At 38.5% G+C, this 23,448-nt stretch overlaps 1 protein-coding gene across 4 annotated transcripts in view; it reads right to left on the reverse strand.

Moving 5' to 3' along the window:
* The window catches only part of COPG2 (COPI coat complex subunit gamma 2), a 116,991-nt gene that overhangs the window by 44,558 nt on the left and 48,985 nt on the right, over positions 1 to 23,448 (reverse strand). For all 4 annotated transcript variants that reach the window (XM_004741746.3, XM_004741744.3, XM_013050443.2 and 1 more), the window contains 11 exons: positions 14,564 to 14,697; positions 13,729 to 13,796; positions 11,300 to 11,488; positions 7,154 to 7,249; positions 6,590 to 6,833; positions 4,696 to 4,771; positions 3,766 to 3,869; positions 3,149 to 3,274; positions 1,990 to 2,052; positions 1,390 to 1,529; positions 648 to 819 (listed from right to left, as the gene is read on the reverse strand). In XM_004741746.3, the coding sequence (XP_004741803.1) occupies positions 648 to 819; positions 1,390 to 1,529; positions 1,990 to 2,052; positions 3,149 to 3,274; positions 3,766 to 3,869; positions 4,696 to 4,771; positions 6,590 to 6,833; positions 7,154 to 7,249; positions 11,300 to 11,488; positions 13,729 to 13,796; positions 14,564 to 14,697 (1,412 nt within the window). The remainder of the gene's footprint in view (positions 1 to 647; positions 820 to 1,389; positions 1,530 to 1,989; positions 2,053 to 3,148; positions 3,275 to 3,765; positions 3,870 to 4,695; positions 4,772 to 6,589; positions 6,834 to 7,153; positions 7,250 to 11,299; positions 11,489 to 13,728; positions 13,797 to 14,563; positions 14,698 to 23,448) is intronic.

Genomic DNA, 23,448 nt, shown 5'->3' on the forward strand with positions numbered 1-23,448 from the left:
TTGACATTCACAGGAGGTTGGTCACAAGACCCCAAACCCCCAGTTTGTAGACACTGCTGGCCCTAGCAGTTGGTCCTCCTTCATAGGCCTCCCCGCCCCTCTCAAGACTGCACGTGGGTCAAGGAGAGAATTAGATCGCCCTTCTCAAATGTGGGAACACAGAAGTTGGCTCAGCCACTCATTAGGATGGGATATACTCTCAGCCACCAGCCTTGCACTACAGGACCCCAGAAGCAATTGTTTTAAAATGTCATGGACCTACTAGATACAAAGTCCTTAGGCTGCCCCAGAAACAAACATCAAGGAGGAGGAGACCATGATCCTTCACAGGAGACATCAGGAATGTGAACCCTCTTCAATGGCTACACTGTTCCACCAGGAAGCAGGAATTCCTTGTTGAGCTACCACTGTATATATTCAGTGTTTAACATTAAACATCAAGTGAATACTACTCAGAGACTTAGTTACAAAACCAGTTATTTCTGCAGCACTAATGAGTTTTATAAATATAAATACACCGCCATTATCATTATATTTCACTCTGGAAAAGAACCCTGTTCCCGAACCCCACGCATTTGCCCAGACATTTAAGAGCTCAAGTTGTAATGCATTCCTACTCCTCTCTCTTCCCTCCTGGGGGTTAGTACCTGTGGTTGAGTCATCATCAGGCAGGCGAACCAGAGTGTAACATATTCCCGGCTGATTGTAAGCGAGGCTAGGGGCTGGGATGCAACACAGCACCTCGTAGGAATCCGACGGCTCTACCTGGACGGTCACCTTCTCCAGCAGCTGGTCGTTTAGGGTATTGGTGCAGTCAAACTGAAAAGTCAGCAGACAGAGAAGTGACGAAGGTGCACAACTCCTTCCTAGAATGTTGGTCCTTCCCACCCATGACCCACAACTCCGTTCTGGAACCCACTAGCATTTACCTCCCTCAACTATCCTGCACATCTCCTCCTAAGATTTTTATTGAGGCAATAGTGGTTGCCTTGAGTTCCTTTTGTTTCTTTTATTTATCAGTTCCTTCTCTTTCCTGAGATTGAGTTCTACCAAACGAGATGGTGGAAGTCTGGTAGCTAAGAATCAAACCAAAACCCAAGTTCTTGAAGAACCCACTTACGTTGCCCTGATGTTAAATGATGATTGTTTTTGAATAGGTTGTACATGATATTTTCTGACTTATTCACACATTTCACTTTTATGTCCTTTAACATTTTAACCATCATATGAAGGCATTTCTATAGCTATGGAGTTAGGGAACACCCCAGAAATGAGGCCAAGTTCCTCTCCTCAGTAGAAAGCAGCTAGAATCATAAACTGAAGGGGAATCAACACTGCTCTCTGAGCTCCTGGAGATGCTATGGGAGCCGGTGGTGGTACCTTCCTCACCTGGAACACGATGTGGTTGGTAAACATGTGCTTGATACAACGAACAAAATATTCCGTCTCTGCTTCTGTAAGTTGAATGGGCTCAGAAGACTTGAACAAGGGTCCCAGATCCATAAACTCGGGAATGGCAGCCAATTGTTCTTTTGAGAAAAAAGATGAGAAGGAAGAAAGCAACAGGAGAGAGGAAAAGACATTACTCTGGGTGCCTAAAATGTTTTAAGTTTCCACTGTTTTAGTCACAGTGGAAGGCTCAACTATGTCCCTAAGCTTTAGTGAAATAATCTTCTAAGAGAGTTTATATACTGAATTAGTACAAGGGGGAAAAAAAAGAAATTAAATTCCTAATTTTGTAGAATTTGAGTTCCCTGTTAACCAAGATACAGAGTAAGGACAATATTCCCAGTTAGTAAGTTAGCAGGTGGGAATTACCGTGGGTTCCAGGTAGCCCCAGCAACTGTCACTTGGAACAATAGATACTCAGTCATATAAAGATTTCCTGCATTAACAATTAATCACTTTGAATAAAAGTAGTGGAGACTTCATTATATTTACAGTGCCTAGGATGCAAGACTATTACTTCTACACATCAAATCAACATACCTTGGAAAATGTCTTGCCTGGAAGGAGCCAACTTCTCTGGCTTGGTGGCCACAAGTGTAATTTCTACAAAGACAGATATGAGCAATCAAGTGAGTGTCCCTCCCACTATCACGCTAAAAATGAAGACAGAAAGAAAAGCGGGCAGAAACTTCTAGCAGATACATAAAGAGCTATTCCTAAATCATACCGGTAGACTCTTTGTCACCGTTTTTAGGGAGAAGTTCAACTTAAAGTGTATTTAGTGAATGTATTTTGTGAAATAAAGTGGCCCCCAAAATGCAGAATCTGCTTTAAATGGACCAGGATGGGGAAAAAAATTATTCTTAAAAGGAGGAATGATTTATAAAACAAATCTCATGATTCAAACAGGAAAAATTATTGGTATAATATCAATAGAAATACTGAAAGTTTTGAAGGTTAGGAGAATATCTTTCATCCTCAGTTTGAGCCACTAAACACTTTCCTTCCTTCCTTTTGTTGTTGTTGTTGTTAGTGGTGGTGGTGGTGGTGTTGGTGTTAGAGTTTTAAAGTTAGATATTCTTTGAGAATACTTTTCAGGATCCTGTCCTATATATTCTTTCACAACAAATCTCCAATAGCAAAATTAACTAAGACTTTACCAATTTCAGAAAAAAATAAAACTAGGAGGTAACAGCACAATCACTGTTCTGAGACCCACTAACTTCAAATGCTGTAACAGTCAGCATTAAAAGAAGAAAACACTCAGTCTGGGTCAGGCTTCCTAGTCTATGTGAAAACCAAGGGAAACTTTTAATTTTTTTTCTTAAGATTTATTTATTTGAGAGAGAGTGTGAGTGCACATGTACATGCAAGTGCAGGGAGGGGCAGAGGGAATCTTTCAAGCAGACTCCCCTCCCCCCACCCCAAGTGCAGAGCCAATGTGGGGCTTGATCTCATGATCGTGAGATCATGACCTGAGCCAAAACCAAGAGTCATATGCTCAACTGACTGAGGCACACAGGTGCCCCAGGAAAGACTATTTAAATCCCTAATTAAGAAAATAAGCCTATCGTAGTGCCATAAGATTTAGAAGTGACAATTAAACAAAAGAAGTATTTGAGAAAAATGTATTAACAGTGTATTCAATGGGTATGAAACTACTTACACACAGAAAAACTGAGTTAAGTGTTCCCATTACCTGCTTTCTGCTCAAAGACAGGGGCCACGGCAAGAGGAATAGACTTCATGTCAAAGGGTTTCTCTGAAGGCTCCAGTGTGTACCGGTGAAGGGCCTTCTCTAGCCCTGGCACCGAGACCGTGAGGCCTATGAAACAGAAATCTTGGCATTATCACAATCCCAGTATCCGGACAGGCCCAGATTTGTAATATTAACCGAAGCTTTCTGATGAGAGAGAAGAGTAAGACCACAGACTTTACAGCTGAAGTCATTCAAAATGAAGCTATTTTATAAAACTGCCTTATAATTTTGCCCAAGGGAGCATGGGAGCAGAGTATAAAAATTTCCAACAGATCAGAAGTACCTTCCGGAAAAGAAAGCAACTTAGCCACGTGGGAGTAATCCTAACATAAGAAAAAAAGGCAAACCCAACCAAGACGGAGCTTAAAGAGAACCGGGAACAAGCCATGTTCTTTGGGCCCTTATATACTTGAGGTTCCCCTAAAAATGGAAGCGCATTCAAAGACAAAAAAATCAAGCATTTTGCCTAATGAAGTCAGTTTGTATGCGAATAACGCTTCCAAGACCCCATCTGGGGCATAAAAGTGTGTTTGTCTCCATCCCTGGCTCTCACTGACCGTTGAAAATGTACGTAGCATTCAGCGCCATCTGCCTCTGCTGCAGCACATTCAGGTAGAAAGTAGCCCTGTCCCGAACCTCATCGTCCGTGTCCATCATACACCTGTCCGGGGACACAGAAGGGGCATGTCACAGCACCCTAGCAACTTCTAATCGCCTTCTTTACCACCACCCTGGAAGGGCACCGTTGAGGCCCTCTGCTACCCCCTTTATAAAAGAGGTCCACGATGGCCAACGGTGGATCTTACAATCCCCATGAATTTTGGAGACTGTTTGAGATTGGTAAAGAAACAGGGTCCTTACGAACCAGAAGCACTACGCAAGTAAGCGTTAGAATAATCAGGAAGGCTACGACAACGTGAACTAGCAGTTTGGCCTCTATTCTCGAATATGCAACCACACGACCCTGGCAGACTTCGACTTCTTTATAATTACAAGACAGGAATATTCTGCTTTCCAAGGATCCTAACAAGCATTCAGAATCCAGGCAGTGTTACTACTCAAATGGCAATTTGTTTTAGTGAAACCAGCCAGCCTCTGGCTTGTAATTTTTCTGCTTCGATTATAAGATGTAATCACAGTATATTTGTGAAAGCAGGTCTTTTCCTCATCAAATAGGGAGTCATGGAAACCATGAAAAGCTGATTTTTCAACTCTCCACAGTGCATCACTTTGAAGTTGGCCCCTATTATGCAAATTGAGGCACACGCATTCAGATTACTTCCTCAAACTCACACAACAGAAATTCAAAGTCAAAATTAAGGCGTACACGGCACACACAAGATTACTAGAAAAGGTAATGGAAATGCCGTTCGCCCTTGACTTATTCCATCAATTCTACTCTCAAGCCTCACAAAGCACCTGATATGAGGAAGTCTCTACTCAGCCATATGGTGTTCTTCAAAGAAAAAAGACATTGTCTTACTTACCTTTGTAAGAGTACTAGGATACTTGGGAGAAGATTCTCATTTTGAGCCCCAAATTTAGCCAAAGCACTCACAGCAGCTATAATGAAGCATAAAATAAAACAACGTAAGTGCTTTATTGGTTTTTCAAAGGTTAAGCAATAGTCATTCCAAAAAAATGAGTGTGTGTTTCTTGATTTTATTTCTTTGCTCCATGTAATAAGCATAACTAGAAATCTGCAGGCCCAAGAGAGCTATGAGTAGGAAAATTCTCCATGCACTGAGGAAAAAGAATCATATATATTTCTTACGGGAGCTCTCCTCCACTCTGACCACAACCCCTCGTATTCCACAGGGAGGTAATTCAGCTCTAACTCAAACAGCCAGCCCCAAGCATAATAAGAAACTCTATTATCAAATTCACTTCGTTTAGTCAAGATTTATGGCCCACCTAACTTGTGTCAGGAACTGAGCTAGGTGCTGGAGGTGGAAAGAGAAAAGCCATGGTTCCTGAGCTCCGAGAGTTGTACTCCAGTGGGGAAGACAAGTGAGGGAAGAGATAAGGACAGGGGACCAGAGGAAGCCCCGGGACAGCGACCCCCAGGATGCCGTGTGAGAACAGAGGAAGGGACTCGGAACTGCTTGGAGAAGGAAGACGAGGGGCTGAGCCGTGCTGGCTGCGCTAACACGGGGAGGCCAAGCAGTGCTCGCCAGGGGGCCAAGGCAGGAGAGGGGCAGGAGAGGAGCACGAGGGGGCAGAGAGAAGGGGTCCAACCCTGGAACGGACACAGCCGAGTGAGGCTGAGGCAGAGGCGCTGCGCTGGAGCAGACCAGGCAAGCGTGCGCCTCAGAATTCTCTGAAGCGGAGGGGAGCCCACAGCGGGACTGAGAGAATCCTGTCAGCGGGCAGAGGGGGCTCTGAAACAGCAGCAGGGGCTTCCGTCTTCACTGCGGAGTGGATGGTAAAGGTGAGGATTTGCCTTTGGGTTGAACCCGAAGTGCCGGAGACCATGGACATGCGGATTCAGGAAAGAGATGCGGGATGGCGGTGTCCCCGCGCCCTGGTGGGGGGCTGAAGACGCCCCCCAGGAAGATAGCATGTGTTGTATGACAGGCCCCCAAGGAAAACTAAGTATTTATGGAATGAAAGAGGGGCCCTATAAATCAGACAGGGAGAGATGGAAGGGGCGGGCTACTGTGGACACCACAGGGAGAGAGCGTTCAAGATGTGTTTAGTCAAGAGTCCGTCAGGCTGAGTGAGAGGTGAACAAAGGTAAGAACGTCAGTGACTGACTTGCTTTCCCAACGAGCTTCTAAGTAAGTTTTCTAAAATAGTAGCTTCAGAGGGCTTTTAAGGGAGAGAGCTAGATTATAGTGAATTGAAGAAAAAATGGAGAATAAATTCATGGAGGCAGCTAATAACTGCTGCTTCGAGTTTGCCTGACAGGGGAGGTCTAGTCAGTGAGCTAGTAAGAAACAACGCATCAGAGGTGGGTTTGTATTTTTAACAGGAGAGATTTTTGCCTGTTTGTAGGCTAAGGGGAGGAAGGAGAAGCAAAATAATTTTCTACCACTTGTGTAAAAAGTCACTTAAATACACACACACACACAATTCATAGATGTTCATATCGACAGTGTGAGTAACTCTAACTCTGAAAAAAAAAAAAAAACATGCTGCCACCACTGTGTTCCCATCGTACTGAAAGTCAAGGGTCGTCTGTCTCTAAGGTAAAGCAGAAATCGGGGTGGAAACCGGAGTGCGGACGAAGAGCAGTGTGCCTGGCCTAAGCGTGCTCCAAGATCCTACCATCGAACAGACGTCGCAACTTCATTTCCCAATGTCCTCGCCACCCCCCTGAGTTAACAAGCATTTCCACAGATGAGCAGGTACATCGGTATCAGGGTTCCAGTGACTCACCAGCTCTGACAGCCTCATTCTCCAGTACGACCCTATTAAAAATAAAGCGGATATACTTGGAGGGGACAGGCGTTCTGGGGCCCTCTTTGCCCAGCAAGTGTAGAATCTTAGTAGCCAGAACAGTGTGTTCACAGTCCTCAATGAATTCACAAAGGTGGGCTAGACCTGCTTCTTTACCCTCGGGGTTCTCCTCCACAATGCTGATTATGCAGTCCACAATGGCCCGCTTATATTCAAAGCCTCCCTGGCAAAAGAGAAAATCGCCATTCATTCTGAGGATGCTTTTTGGAGAAATGCTTCTACTCCCAGGCTCAAGCTTCTAATAGTCAAATTTCATTTCCTTTCCCTTCTGAAAGAAACAAAAGTGGGTTTTTTCCCCTCTCTCCAAGTGAGAAAACTAAAACAACAGCATGTTTAGTAATGATAAAACAGCAAGCAGAATTACACATACCATTCTGCAGGCATGCCAAGGGGACAGAGCTGTTTTAAATACTGTCTGATATTTCACGGGAATCATAAAAATTTAAGAGAGCAACTTCCTGTGATGAAAACATGTCTACCTACATCATCTCGGAGCATGTTGGAGAGGAAAGTCATCATGACACTGTGCTTTCGAGGGTATTTCTGACAGAGAGCACTAATTGCCTGCACAACCACCACCTGTGGAGAAACAAACACAGAAAGGACGTTCATCTTCACACCTGGAGCTACGAGGCATACTTTCCCTCTTATTTATTGCAAGCTAAGGTGGCGCAGCACTTTTCTGGAGTGGTTCTTCATGAAAGACAGGCAAGGAGACCTCCCAGGAAAATAAAAAACACTGTAAAAATGAAGTTCATTCAAGAGACCCCATTCCTTTGCTCTAAGCCAATAATCACATAAAATTTTTAAAGTGAAGAGTAAAGATAAAAAGCAAAAGAGGGGCGTCTGGGTGGTTCAGTTGGTTAAGCATCTGACTCTTGGTTTGGGCTCAGGCCATAAGCTCAGTCATGAGATCAAGTCCAGCATCGGGCTCGGTGTTCAGCTCGGGAGTCTACTTGAGATTCTCTCTCGCTCTCTCTCCCTCTGTCCCTTCCACCTGCACACTTGCGCTCCTGCTCTCTTCTCTAAAATAAACAGATTTTTTTTAAAAAGCATAAATAGGCCAATTTCCATAGAACAAATAGAAAATTACCTGGGAACCACTTCACAAAATGGTTTCTAGAAAAATTTTACCACAACTTTGAAGACCACTGTCAAGAAGTGAGAAGGGTATGAGATTTTCCCCTACTTCCAAGCTAACAAGTTAGTCTGTCACAAATTTCATGGATTGTGGTAGAGAAAACAAGACCTCTGGATCAGGAGGACAATTAAATACAGCATAGCTAGAGCATCAGCATTTGGGGGCCAGTTTCCTCAGAGGACAATGTCAAAAGGGCCACAGTAGCTCTCATTACAGAAAAATCCTGAGGCATGGAACTCAAATATTTTCAAGAGGGTAGTAAGCCTGCGGGACCTTTGTGCTGAAGAGAAACGTCTTTATTATCCTGGACAGTGAGCATGCTTGCTTTTTGCTCTAGGGAGTGCACTAGCTGTATCTTGTAGGGCTGTGTGGAAACCTGCCCTTTACTTTTAGAGGGAGACACTGTATCTTCTAAGGCTGGAAGAGAACAGTGCACTATACAAAGGGAACATATACATGCATAACTAGTTAGAAGATAAAATAGATACAATGGTTTCTAACAGCAACAAACAAGAGAAAATAAGAAAAGCATTTTGAAAGCATTCAAAACTAACAAAAATATTATAAAATATTTTTGAAAGGCAAAACCGTAAATTTGAACAAATTAAGATATCCCTTGTTCTTGGACAGGATCTCTCCAACATCATCAAGCTATCTTGATGCGATCCCAGTAAGAATGCCAATGATGAGATCTTTCATGAAGCTAGACAAGTTGATACTAAAATTTATGAAGGAAAAAAAAAAATGGAAGAATAGTCCTGGAAACAATAAAAATAGTCATGTGAGGGGGCTGAAAGATATTAATATGCCCTACAAAGTGTGTATATTTAAAATAGTGTGTGATACTGATATATGAGTAAATGAACAACAGAACAGAATAGGAAGCCCAGGAACAGACCCACATATATATGGAACTTCAGCAGATAATAAAGGTGGTATCTCAAATCACTGGGGCAAAGACAGTCTTTTAAATAAATGGGTGGGGGCTGGATAATCACTGAAAATGATAAGAAAATGGTAAGATAAGCTCCATTTTTCATATATGATAATAAAATCCAATGTATCAGAAATCTAAATGAAAACATGGAACTATGCACCCACTGGAAGAAATCATAGGTGAATCCCTATCCACTCAATCATATTCTAAAATCTGAAGGGAAAGCTTTCTTTCCTTTTTTTTTTTTTTTGGAGTCAGGGAAGGGCAGAGGGAGAGAGAAAACCCCCAGCATGGAGCTCTGTATGGGGCTTGATCTAAGATCTAAGATCATGACCTGAGCACAAATCAAAAGCTGGACGTTTAGCCAACTGAGCCACTCAGGCGCCCTTGAAGGGAAAGCTTTCTATTACCCAAATGTCAAATGCAACAAGATTGACAAATCTTACTACATAAAAAGAACAAACTTCTGCACAACAGAAGACATCATAAGAAAAGTCAAAAGACAAAGGACAAACTGGGAGAAAATATCATAACATATTTCATATATAAGGAACTAATATCCCTAACATACAAGAAACTTGAAATAACTGAGGAAACAAAAGACCAAAATTCCTATAGGAAATGGAGAAAAGAGATGAAAAAATGATATTTGAAAAGAAATATTAGATGACCTTTAAAAATGTAAAAATATGTTTAACTTCCCTCATAGGAGGAAAAATTCATTAAAACTACACCAAGATCACTTTCTCACCCGTCAGGCTGGCAAAACTTCAACACACAATACACTATACTGGTGAGACCACAGGGAAACTGGCACTCTTTTATGTGCTGGTGGAATTTAGCATTCTCTACAAACAGACTACATATTGATTTACCCTTCAGCCTAGCATATGAACTTCTAGAAACTGACCCTGAGATATACCTTCAACATTTTAAGAAAACGTATGCACCAGATTATCTGTTGCAGCATTATTTGTAATTGCAAAATACTGAAAACTCTATAAATACCTAAGCATAGAAGATTCATTCAGTAAGCTGTACCACACAATGACCTTCATAAACTCCTAAGGTTCCCCAAGATTCAAAATGTCTACTTGAATATATAGGCTAAGTTTGTTTTTTAAAAGTCTAGATATAAGAGTATCTGGGTGACTCAATCAGTTAAAACATCTGACTCTTTACTTTGGATCGGGTCATGATCTCAGAGTCCTGAGATCGAGCCCTGCATCAGGCTTTGCACTGAGTGTATAGCCTGCTTAAAATTCTCTCCCCTGACCCCACTGCTCCTGTGTACTCTTAAAAAAAAAAAAAAGAAAGAAAGAATCTAGATATATATAGTAAAAAGAATAAATAGAGCCAGTTATACTTGATTGAGAAAAAAAGAGAAATAACAAAATTTTTCTACTTTACTTTTTTAACTGAAATTTATTTTATTATTCTTTTGATCATCTCTGACACATTCTCACCAGTTCTATTCAACACTATAGTGGAAGTCCTAGATATTTTAATAAGAAAAAAAAAAAAGAAAAGAAAAGAAAGGGAAGGCATTTAGATTGGAAATGAAGAAGCAAAACTGTCTCTATTCATAGATAATACGATTATTTATACAGACAATCTTAACAAATGTGTAACAACTACTGGAACCAATAGGGGTATTTAGCAAGGATACCAAGTTATGAGAAAGCAAAAAAAAAAAAAAAAAAGTATTTTCATATACCATTAGCAAACAATAAAATAGAAATTTCAATAGGATATAAAGGCACAAAGTATTTAGATATAAATTTAACAAAAGATGTGCAAGATCAATAGAGTAAATGCTATAAAGCATTGCTCAGAGAAATTAAAGAAGACCTAAATAAAGGGAGAGGTATACCATATTCATGAACTGGAAGAATACTGCAATGATGTCAGTTCCCCCCAGATTTATTTACAGATTCGACATAACCCCAATCATAATTCTAGCTGACTTTATTTTATGGAAATTATAAGCTGATCCTAAATTTTATATGGAAATATAAGGACCTAAAATAGTAAAAAAAGGACAAAGTTGGAAGACCACACTGCTTTACATTTAAAAGGTACCAGAAAGCTACATTAATCAATACAGTATGGTACTGGCATAGGACTGACAAACAGATCAACAGAATATGATAAGGAAACAAGAATACACCTACTATTATATAGTTATCTGCTTTTCAGACAAAGATGCCAAAGCACTCCAATGGGGGGAAAAGAAGATGTTTTCAATACATTATGCTGGAATGACTAGATATTAGTGTGGGGAAAAAACCTTGAACTTATCACACACAATACATAAATATCTAATTCAAATTGGATCACAGACCAAAATGTAAAAGCTGAACCCATAAAACATTTAGAAAACATAAGAAAATATCTTTAAAGCCTGGAGGTAGACAAAGGCAATATAACAGTGAAAGAAATTAATAAATTAGACCTCATAACAATTTAACACTTTTGCTCATCCAAAGATACTGTTAAGAAAAAGGCAAGCCAGAGACTGGGAGAAACATGATCATATTTAAACTTTTACCTTGAACTCATCTGAGATTTCAGACACAAAAGAAGATATCTGCTTCATGAGCCTGTCCACACTGCTCTCACTCCCTGTTTTGAGGAGGGTAGTGATGGCCAGAGTAGCAATACTTCTGTTTGAGTCTGTGATCAAGTTTTCTAAGTCCAGATTGCAGGCAGTAACAGCAGAGGGGTGCTTCATTGCCACCTTGTGGAAGGGCAAGAAAAATAAAGTAATAAGCAAACTGCTACTGAAGAAGACAGGAACATTCAAAAACAAAGGAAGAGGAAAACAGAAATTTTAATTAACGTAAGCAGCTTTTAAAAATCTAAATGGGACAAAATAGGTCAAAAGTAATTGTTTTAAGAAGAATATTTCCAACTAATAAGGTATGATACATCATCTGATAAAGGATTAACTGCCAGAGTCACAGCATAACAGCACTTTCTCCTAGGTTTCTATAATCTTTATAACAATATCACAGTCTGTGCTGTGCTACAGTTGGCCCATTTCTCTTTATAGTACGTGTGTCCATGGGTATCTATTCCCCTAGATGTAAGGATCTCGGAGAACAGGACCTACCGTGGTAAACGCGGCTCAAAGACTATTAATATCTTAGCACTTCGAAAACATTTCTGTATTTGAGCAAACTCCAGTTAAACTGGACTGCTCACACTCACTGAAACATGTCTGTCATTCTCCTGCTTCTTTGTTTTTGTCAAAAGGTTCACCTCTCCATCTCAATATTGGTATAGAATCCTTTACCCACAATTTTAAAAATCTGAAAACTCAGCGAAGTATTAGCATCAAAATTCATTTAACAGGAAAATGTGACCCAAACTAATGTAAAATGAGCTAAATATGAATTTATTCTACATAGTGAGGACAGTCCTATGTACAGCACAGAAATACTACTAAATCTTTAAAAAAGAGGGGCGCCTGGGTGGCTCAGTGGGTTTGCCTCTGCCTTCAGCTCAGTCATGATCCCAGGGTCCTGGGATGGAGCCCCGCATCGGGCTCTCTGCTCAGTGGGGAGCCTGCTCCCCCCGCCAAGGCCTGCCACTCTGCCTATTTATGATTTCACTCTGTCAAATAAATAAATAAAATCTTTAAAAAAAATAAAAATAAAAAAATATTAATGTTTTTAATGGTAGGGTACTGCTATAGGCTCAATGGGGTTAGTATATAATATAAGAGCACCATTTAGCCTTCCTAAAATTCATAGAATACTGAATTCTGAGACACATCTGGCCCCAAGATTATAGATAAAAGAACGTGGCCTTATATCACTTCTTAAAAATACAATTCATGTTGTTATTCTGTAAAGGGTTCTTCCTTGGCTGTCCTATAAAGGTTTATCCATGGCTTCTCTTACCTCCAATTGTTCATACAATTAATTTATAATAGATCACACACTGCCTTATGACAAGTCTTCTACTACATTAAACTTTTATTTCAAGAGTGCCCTGATGGTGGCTCAATTGGTTAAGTGTCTGCCTTCAGCTCGGGTCATGATCCAGGGATCCCGGGATCAAATCCCATGTCAGGCTCCCTGCTTGGTGGGGAGTCTGCTTCTCTCTCTACCCCTCCCCCACTGTTTGTGATCTCTCACCTGTGCTCTCTCTCTAATAATAAAATCTTTAAAAAAAAAAAACCCAAACTTTCATTTCAAATGTTTATGGTTATTTAATTTATTCTATGTTCCTGAGTTGTATCCTCTAAACCTATGGTGTCCAATACGGTAGCGAATAACCAAATGTGACTATTAAGCACTTGAAATGTGGCTAGTCCCAATTAAGATATGCTCTAAACATAAAATAAGCACTGGATGTCAAAGATTTAGTGTGAAAAAATACAAGGTAAAATAGATCTTTAATAATTTTATACCAATTCCATGTTGATAAGACATTTTGTAGATATAAGGGTAAATAATTCAAATTAATTTCGCCTGAAAAATTTTTAACATAGTTACTATAAAATTTAAAATTACACATGTGACTCACATTGTATTGCACCAGCACTGTCCAAAAGAACTTTCTACAGTGATAGAAATGTTCTATATTTTTTGCTCTGTCCAATATTGAGAGTCACTAACCACATGACAGCTGAGCAGATGAAGTGGGGTGAGAGTGACTGAGGAGGAGCTGAATTTTTAGTTTTATTTAATTTTACTTAATTTAAATGGAAATAGCCACTCATGGCTAATGGCCATCATACTAGACATTGTGGTTCTCAGCTATAAAGTGCTCAAAGTCAGAAATGAATTATAATCTTTAGTTGAATAGGAAAAATGGCCACACCTCCAGCCACAAATACAAGGAAGGTGCTACAGAAGTGAAACCCAAAAATCCTATCTACTAACCTTGGAGAGGAAGCCAAATGCTTCACATGTAATGATTCTCAAGCAAACACTGATATAAGTCAATAGTTGGCAAAGGGACACCTACCTTGTTCAAGGTCCTCACAGCTGCATATCTCAAAGCTGGCTTAGGAGAGCTACAGAAAAGTTGAAGAACTAGGAAGAAAAAAGATCGTTGTTAATATAGCTCATTTCATCATATTGCATGTATCTGAAAATACAGTACATGAAGTATTATATTCAAAATATGTATAAAGAGATTAGATCATAGCATTAAAACTTCACATGAATCAAAAATAACAAAAGCACTTTTTGTAAAACTGTAATACAAAATTTAAATATAGGAAACAAGGTTTATTTTTCTGTAAGAATTAATATGCCCATTAATATCTGAATTTGTGGTAGCAATATTTATAGTTTTAAGAGCAAATGGGGGGGCGCCTGGGTGGCTCAGTCATTGAGTGTCTGCCTTCAGCTCGGGTCATGGTCCCAGGGTCCTGGGATTGAGCCCTGCATCGGGCTCTCTGCTTGGCAGGAGGCCTGCTTCTCCCTCTCCCACTTCCCCTGCTTGTGCTCCCTCTCTCACTGTGTCTCTCTCTGTCAAATAAATAAAATCTTTAAAAAAAAAAAAAAAAGGAGCAAATGGGCTTTTCAAACTTTAAAGAGAACTGAATGCATGAAAGTTACTTGTCTTCCAAGCGCAAAATTTTTAATGTTTTATATAGGGAAATGGTAAGTTCTGAAAAAAAGGTAATTAAGTAAAGAACAACAAAAATAAATCATCTACATATCAGAACACAAAGGTATATATAATAGAGCTGGGGTTCAAAAATCATTCTTACTACCTACCCTGCAGAACTATGGAACTTCAAACAAAAACATATGAATAAAAACAAAATCCAGCTATCGAACACACAACTAACCTGAAACGGCAGGTGCCAACTCCCTTGCAGTACAGTTAGGAAGATGGATGATTGCTGACGCAGCTTCATAAATAACCATTTCATGTTTATTTCGCAAGCAGCTCTCAATGAAATCAAAGAGTGGACTTTCATGGCTGACAATAAATATAAATAGGGCATCATTAGGTATCAAAAAGAATAGGTATAATATGTACAGCAGTTAAAAACACAGGCAGGCTGAGAAGCACTTTTGGAATTATGGATGAAGGACCACTGAAAATCCATTCCTCCATAAAAGCAATGAGAACACTGGCATAAATTTTCAAAATTAACTTTCTCAGCACTCTAGAAATTAGCCAAAGGCTTGCAACAATCCCAGAAACATTTACTCAAGAAAAAGAGCTGAATCTTCATAACAACAGCAAACAAGCTTTCTGGTGTTTTTACTTGCTCTATTTTCTATTCCCTCTTCCCAGTTTCATGGTAGCCTTGGAAATCAGCAGTCTCAGAATTGCAGTAGCTCTGAAAGCCAGCAGCCTAGCAGCCATTGGAGGAGGCAGATGGGTTTGGAGCTCTCTCAAAAGCTCTGTTCCCAGGGAACTTTCACTATTTGACCTGACTGGGCTCCCTAGAAAAGCCCCATTCATGGAGCTACTCTTTATTTCATCTGACTCAGAGCCCAATTGGTGAGGAAAGCCCTAGCCTCAGCAAGTTTGTCCCAAAAAATCAGTGGCAACTGTTTAACACTGCAGTTGCCAAGCCAGTGATTCCATCTGGGGTAAACAAGAGGTTGGCCAAAAAACTTAAAAGGAAAATCTTAGAAATAAGATCACCATAAGAGACTTTGGCAATTTCTGACATATTCCTGGGGATCCAGAAGGCTATGCACATGTAGAAATGCATGTAAATACCCAGAAAAGACAAGACAAGCACTAAGAAGGCTCTCACCCATGCCTGACTTTGAGGTTCTGTGAATGTAGGAAGTGAAGGCTAAGGCAGGGTTGTAAACTGCCAGACCACAGAAGGCATGTCCCAACATACAAAGTGCCCATTAGAAAAAGAGTTGGAGACCTACTGGCTTAAATCACTTAAGAAAATCTGTCAAATCATCAAGCTGATGACTTAGCTAATTAAGCAGAGACTTCAGTGACTGCCTGACAAAGAGTAAGACTGCAGAATACATCTGGGAAAGTCACTAAACAGACAACAATCAACAAGCAGCAACAATAACAACCTCTGAGGATGGGGAAGAGGGAAATGTGATTACTGGAGTTACCACACCACTTAAAATACCCAGTTTTTGACAAAAAATTATGACACATGTAAAGAAATAATGAAGTGTGCAGTCCATAGCAATTATTCTTGGGGAAGCCCAGGTATTAGATTTGGTATTGGATTTACCAGGCAAAGACTTTGTAATGAATATAAACATGTTCAAAGAAATAAAGGAAACCATATCTAAAGAATAAAAGAGAATTTAAGACATGACAGTGATATCTCACCAAAGAGAGAATACCAATAAAGAAAAAAGGAGTTTGGGTTTACTTATTGTGTTGTTGTTTTTAAAGAAACCAAATAGAAATTCTGGATTTGTAAAGTGCAATAATGAATTAAAAAGAAAATTTAAATCGGCAATTCAGCAGCTGATCTTCACTGGCAGTAGAAAGAAACCCGTAAACCTGAAGGAAGGTAAAGTGAGATAATCCAGCTGAGAAAAACAAAAGAAAAAAAACAGAACAGAGCCTTGAAGTTCTAGGGAATATGACCAAGGGTATGAACAACTGCATAATAAGAGTCCCAGAAGGAAAAGAGAGAAACAAAGAGACAAAAGGAATATATGAAGAAATAATGAAAAAAAAAATTGTCCAAATTTGATGAAAGCATTAATCCATGCACTTGAGTAGCTCAAAAAATCCCATGCAGGATAAAGAGAAAAAGATTCACACAGAGACACACCATAGTCAATTTGCTGAAAGCATAAGACAAAGGGAAGATTTTGACAGCAGCAAGATAAAAACTACTCATCTTGTTTTACAGGGGAGCATCAATACAATCAGGTGGCTACCTTTCCACCCGAATAATGGAAGATGTAGGGCAGCACAATGCCATAGTCAAAGAGCTAAAACAGAAAGACAAGAATTCGGGGCGCCTGGGTGGCTCAGTGGTTTAGATCCTCTGCCTTCAGCTCGGGTCATGGTCTCAGGGTCCTGGGATTGAGCCCCACATCAGGCTCTCTGCTCAGCAGGGAGCCTGCTTCTCCCTCTCTCTCTCTCTCTCTGCCTGCCTCTCTGCCTACTTGTGATCTCTGTCAGATAAATAAATAAATCTTAAAAAAAAAAAAAAGACAAGAATTCTATATCCAGCAAAACTATCCTCCAAAAATGAAGGCTAAAAAAGACATTACCAGATATGAACATTGGGGAGAGTATGTGATATGGTGAGTGCTGTGAAGTGTGTAAACCTGGCGATTCACAGACCTGTACCCCTGGAGCTAATAATACATTTTATGTTTATAAAAAAATAATAATAAAATAAAATAAAGAAAAGAAAATAGTCTTTAAAAAAAAAAAAAGACATTACCAGATAAGTAGTGACCAGAGAATGTACTGCTGCCAGATTTACAAAAAATACTAAGGGAGTCTTTAGACTTAAGGATTTACAGTAAACAGTGATGTGAATCATCAGGAAGAAATAAAGAGCACTAGAAATGATAAATATATGAGCTGACATAAAAGAGTCATTTATCAAAATGATAATTTTTTTTTCATTTTTTCATTTCTCTCAACTACTTTAAAGGACACAAAATGTTACAAAGCAATAATTATAACTTTACAGTTGACCCTTGAACAAGAGGTTTGGACCACATGGGTCAATTTATATGCAGACTTTTTATCACAAAGATATTTTCTCTTCCTTATACTTAATAACAGTTTCTTTTCTCTAGCCTACTCTATTGTAAGAACACAGCATATAATACATATAACATAAAATACATGTTGTTTACAGTATCAGTAAGGCTTCTGGTCAACAGTAGACTATTAGTGGTTACATTACGGAGGAGTCAAAAATTACATGCAGATTTCCAACTACCTGGGAGGTTGTTGTCTCCCCTAGCCCCCATGTTGTTTGAGGATTGACTCTATGTTGTTGGATTTATAACACTTATACATCACATACATGACAATTATAGTAAACAGAAGCCCAGAGAGAATGAAAATATATTGGAGAACAGATTCTATATTTTACGAAAATTAAATTAAGTAATAATCTAAGGTTAGACTGTGGTAAAGTAAAATGTATATGCTAATCCCTAGAGTTACAACTAAGAAAAAAAAAAAGTGAAAATGTTGACAGAAAAATTAATGTGATACATTGAAAATATTTATTTAAGAAAAAACAAGGCAGTCAAAGAGGACAAGAAAAACAACAAAAAAAGCAGGAGACATACAGAACAAATAGCACAATGGCAAAAGTAAATCCAACTATATCAATAATTATATTAAATATAAATAGTCTAATTACCCTAACCAAAAAATAGAGATTGCCAGACAGAATAAAAAATCAAGCTATCTACAAGAGCAGACATTAGATTCATAGACAGAGCAGAAGTAAAAAGATGGGAAAAGATAGGCCACGCAAATAGTAACCATTAGAGACCAGTACTGGCTATATTAATACCAGACAAATAGAATTTAAGACAAAAATATTATAAAGAGACAAAAAGAGACATTTCATAATGAGAAAGAAATTAATACATCAGGATGATATAACAATGATAAACACATACACATTTAATAACAAAGCCTCAAAATACACAAAGCAAAACCCGACAAAATGAAAGGAGAAATAGATTACGTAACCATTATAGTTGGAAATGTCCATACCTACCCAATAATCCTTAGAACTAGACAAAAAATCATCAAGGACACAGAAGACTTGAACAATGTAATCACCCAATTTAACCCAGAACATTCAACCCAACGACTAAGATACATTCTTTTCAAGTGCATCTGGACAGTTCTTAAGGATATATTAAGTACCAGTCATGAAACAAATGTCAATACATTTAAAAGATCAGAAATCAAAGCATGTTTCCTAACCACAACCGAATTAAATTATAAAACAACAGAAAATAAATTTTTAAATCCCCAAATACTTAGAAATTAAACATTTTCTAAGAAAACCATGTATCAAGAAGAAATCAAAAGGAAAATGGGAAAATATTCTAGGCTGAATGAAAACAAAGATACGAGATATATCTAAAGAAAGGTAGGAAGGAAACACATAATTTTAAACACAGATACCAAAAAAGAAAAGTCCCAAATCGATAATCTAGGCTTCTACAATTAAGAAATTAGAGAAATTAGAAAGAGAAGAGTGAATCGGGCCTACAGCAAGCAAAAGATAGAAGATTAGAGGAAAGATCAACAGACTAGAATGCAGGGAAAAAAAAAAAATCAATGAAACCCAAAGCTAGTTCTTTGAAAGATCAATAAAACTGACAAATCTTTGGCTAAACTAGGGGGATGAAAATTATCAAAATCAGGAATGAAGAAAAGAACACCACTACTGACCCTAAAGAAATTTAAATAATTATAAGGGAATATTATGAACAACTTTAAGTCATTTCTAGGGATTTGTCCCTAGAAATACCAAACTACCAAAACTGGCTTATGAAGAAATACATACTCTAAACAGGCTTATGGGTTATTTAAAATCTTCCCTCAAAGAAACACACAGGTCCCAATGACTTAATTGGTTAATTTGATCAAATATTTAAAGAAATAATAGCAATCCTTTAGAAACTCTTCCAGGAAAGAAATGAGGAGGGTGCACTACTTCCCAATTAATGCTGTGATGTCAATAAAGCCCATAACAAAGCCTGACAAATTTTTGCAAGAAAACTACAGTCCAATATCTCTGAAATAGACACAGAACTCCTTAACAAAAAATTAGCAAGCTGCATCCAGCAATATATAAAAAAGTAATCAATATTCACAATTCACAATCACCAGGTAGCATTTATCCCAGGAATACAAAACCAGTTTAACATGAGAAAATTGATGCATGTCATATGCCAAATTAATAAAATAAAGGACAGAAATAACAATATCTTGATAGATGCAGAAAAGCAACTGACAAAAATCTAACACCTATTCATGATAAACATTCTCAAAAAACTAGAGACTAAAAGAAATGTCTTCAACCTAATAAAAGGCACTTTCAAAAAACACATATCATGCTTAATGCTTTCCCCTTATGATCAGGGACAAGGCAAGGAGGTCTACTTTCACCACTTCTACTCAACATTTTAGTGATAGTTCAAGAAAGTAAAGTTAGGCAAAAAAAGAAATTAAAAACATTGGTTTGAAAAGGAAGAATTAAAACTGTCTTTGTTCACAGATGACATGATCCTGAAAATAGAAAATCCCAGGGAATAATACACACACACACACACACACACACACACACACACACGGAACTAATAAATGACCATAGCAAGGCTACAGGATACAAGGTCAACCTGCAAAAATCAACTGTATTTCTATACACTGGCAACAATAATCCAAATGAAATTAATAAAATAATTCCATTCAGAATAACATCAGAAAGAATACTCAAAAATACATTTAATAAGAGAATGCAAGACTTTTACACTGAAAACTGTAAAACACTGCTGAGAAACTAAAATACAGAAACTGTCTCTGTTCACGGACTGGAAGAATCAATAGCAAGATGGCAATTCTCCCAAACTGATTTATTCAAAGTAGATCTATTATTCTATTCAGTGTAATCCCTATCGAAATGCTGGCAGGCTTCTGTTGTAGAAATTCAAAGCTGATCCTAAAATTTATATAGAAATGCAAAGGACTTAGAATAGTCAAAACAATTTTCAAAAACCTATATATATAAAGCAAACCCTGACATATCTGAAGGGAAAACAGACAGTGATACGATAATAGTAAAACACTCCAAGACCCTGTTTTCAGTAATGGATACAATATCCAGATAGAAAATCAGTGGACTGGAATAATATTATATACCAAATGGACTTAACAGACATACACAGAACATTCCACCCCATAGCAGCAGGATACACATTCTTCCCAAGTACACAGAGAATATTCTCCATAGATTACATGTTAGGTCACAAAACAAGTCTTAACAAATCGAGGAAGATTAAAATCACACCAAGTATCTCTTCTAACCACAACGGAATGAAACCAGAAATCAATAACAAAAGGAAAAACTGAAACATTCACAAATATGTAGAAAGTAAACACACTTTTGAACAACCAATGGGTCAAAGAAGTACTTAAAGCGGTTTAAAAAGGAAAATTAGAAAATACCATGGGACAAACAAAAACATGCAATAAAGGCAGTACCAAGAGGGAAGTTTATAGTGAAAAATTACAAGTCTTTCAAAATGCCATCTATGTTAATATATATAGAAAATAAGAAAGAACTGCCAGAGAAATTCTGAGAATTAACAAGTGAGGAGTAAGGGTCATTTCATCCAAAACTGACCTGCTGGCCCCCCAAAAAAGGAGCTGAGTTCCTATGAAGCTCCATGACAACTGAAATCAGCCCAATGTGTATGGCAATCAATTCTGGTTCAACCACAAAATCTGGACTGGCACTCCTTCCCATCATGCCTAGGGAGGGGCTGGTATTTCCCCAACCACGAAAGAGGAAGATTCCTGCTACTAACATGCCACATCATACAGCTGCAAGATTTGGATCCCGGACGCTGAATATGCCACAGAAGGGCTGCTTCCCCTAAAAAACTATGCTGTCAAAACAGGTTCTACTTATAGCATATAATTGTTCATGGTAGTCTCTTATAATTTCTTTCCCCTGTAGCATCAGATGTAATGTGTAATCACATTATGCTACTTCTGCATCCCACTCTGATCATAACAGTGCATCACTGTTGCTCCTGTACTTAAAGCAGTTTAGAAGCCACAAAGCCCCTTGGTCATAATCCCTCTCTCAGTGCCCTGATAGACCTCTGTGCACTGAACCAGAATGAATGAATCTGGGCACCCAGTGCACCTGGTATGATTTTGGTTTCTATGGGTTTCTCCCAATGAATGCTGCTCCAATAGGTTATGTGTGAGTTTTCCTTGGACATCTGTGCCTATTTGTGTAAGAACTGTTAGAGTGAGGTGGGGATCAAGTCAGGTTTCTATTGCAGCCTTCTGGAAGTAAATCAAAGGGTCAGGGGTCAAAGACACATTTTGTCCTTATGACCAGACACTGGGATGGCTAGTCTCACTACCTGTGAGAAATAGCCCTAAAATCCCCATGAATGAAAAACCTGGGGGATATCACTGCCCACTTTAGAACTCCTTGGTTGTTATTAATGGTCTTGGTGGGAGTATCCCAGGAAGAGGCAAATTTGAGCACAAGGCTAAAAAATGCCTAATAAGATTACATAGATATGCACAGAGCACTCGCTAGGGCAGCACATATACATAGATATGCACAGAAAAATAAAGATGCAAAACAAGAACGGGCAAACATGCTGGCAGGATAGAGGAGGATTTGTTCCGCCATATATCTACACTATTACCAAGCTACAATAATAAAGAATGTGCTGTTGATGCAGAAACAAATAGAGCTCCTAGAGCCGAGGAGCCCAGAAAGAGAGCAGTGAGTACAGGATACCTGATTTATGACAAAGCTGACACTGCAGAGCAGTGGGAATGAACACGTATTTCAACAAATGGCAGCGGGACTCCTCGGTATCCATAGGGAGGACAAAAAGACATTAAATTGCTACCTCACACTATATCCAAAAAACAATCCCAAGTAGATTATAGGCCTAAAACACAAAAGTTAAAACTATAATGCTTAGTGTATGTGCTGCCGAAGCGAGTGCAAAACTATAGTGCTTATTAAAAAATAGCACAGAAGATATATTTGAGAACTTGGACTAGAAGATGTCTTGAGCAAGACACCAAAAGAAAATTATTCCAAAAGTCAAAGATTGATAAATTTGACTACATTAAAGAAGTTCTGCTCATCAAGACACCAAAAAAGAGAACAGACAAACTTGAGTGGGAAAACCTATTTGCAACATATACAATCCAAAAAGAACTCCTAGAAATCAGTAGGAACAAGGCACATAACCCAATTGAAAACTGGGTATTTCAATAGAAAAGATATTCAGATGGTTAAAAAAACATAGAAAAAGGTTCCCAAACTCATTAGTAATTAGGGAATTATAAATTAAAATCACAATGACTTGACAAAGATGTCAAGGAAATACAACAGAAAAATAATCTTTCACCAAATAGTGCTGAGACTACTGCAAACTCCTATTTCAACCAGATCTCCACATGCAAAAGAATGAAAGTGGATCCCTACCTCACTCTATATACAAATATCACAAAATGTATCAAAGACCTAAAGGTAAAAGATAAAATTATAAAACTCTTAGAAGAAAACATAGGTGTAAATTTTCATGACCTTGGATCAGATCCTCCGTATTAATACCAAATGCACAAGCAACCAAAAACAAACAAACAAAAAGCCCAAAACAAAACCTAGATAACCTGGACTTCATCAAAATTTAAAACTTCTATACTTCAAAGGACACAACCAGGGAACTAAAAACACAATCTATAAAATGGGAGGAAATATTTGCAAATTATGTATCTAATAAATGTCTAATACCCAAAGTATATTTAATAATTACAACTCAAAAAAAGACAAATAACTCAGTTTTTTAAATGAGCAAAGGCTCTGAACAGACTTTTCTCCAAAGAAAATCTACAATTGGGGGTGACTGGATGGCTCAGTTGGTTAAGCATCTGTCTTCAGCTCAGGTCATGATTTCAGGGTCCTGGCATGGAGCCCCGTGTCAGGCTCCCTGCTCAGTGGGGAGTCTGCTACTCCCT

Source organism: Mustela putorius, unplaced genomic scaffold, assembly GCF_011764305.1.
Source record: "Mustela putorius furo isolate JIRA1106 unplaced genomic scaffold, ASM1176430v1.1 tig00003845_pilon_pilon_pilon, whole genome shotgun sequence".
NCBI lineage: Eukaryota > Metazoa > Chordata > Mammalia > Carnivora > Mustelidae > Mustela > Mustela putorius.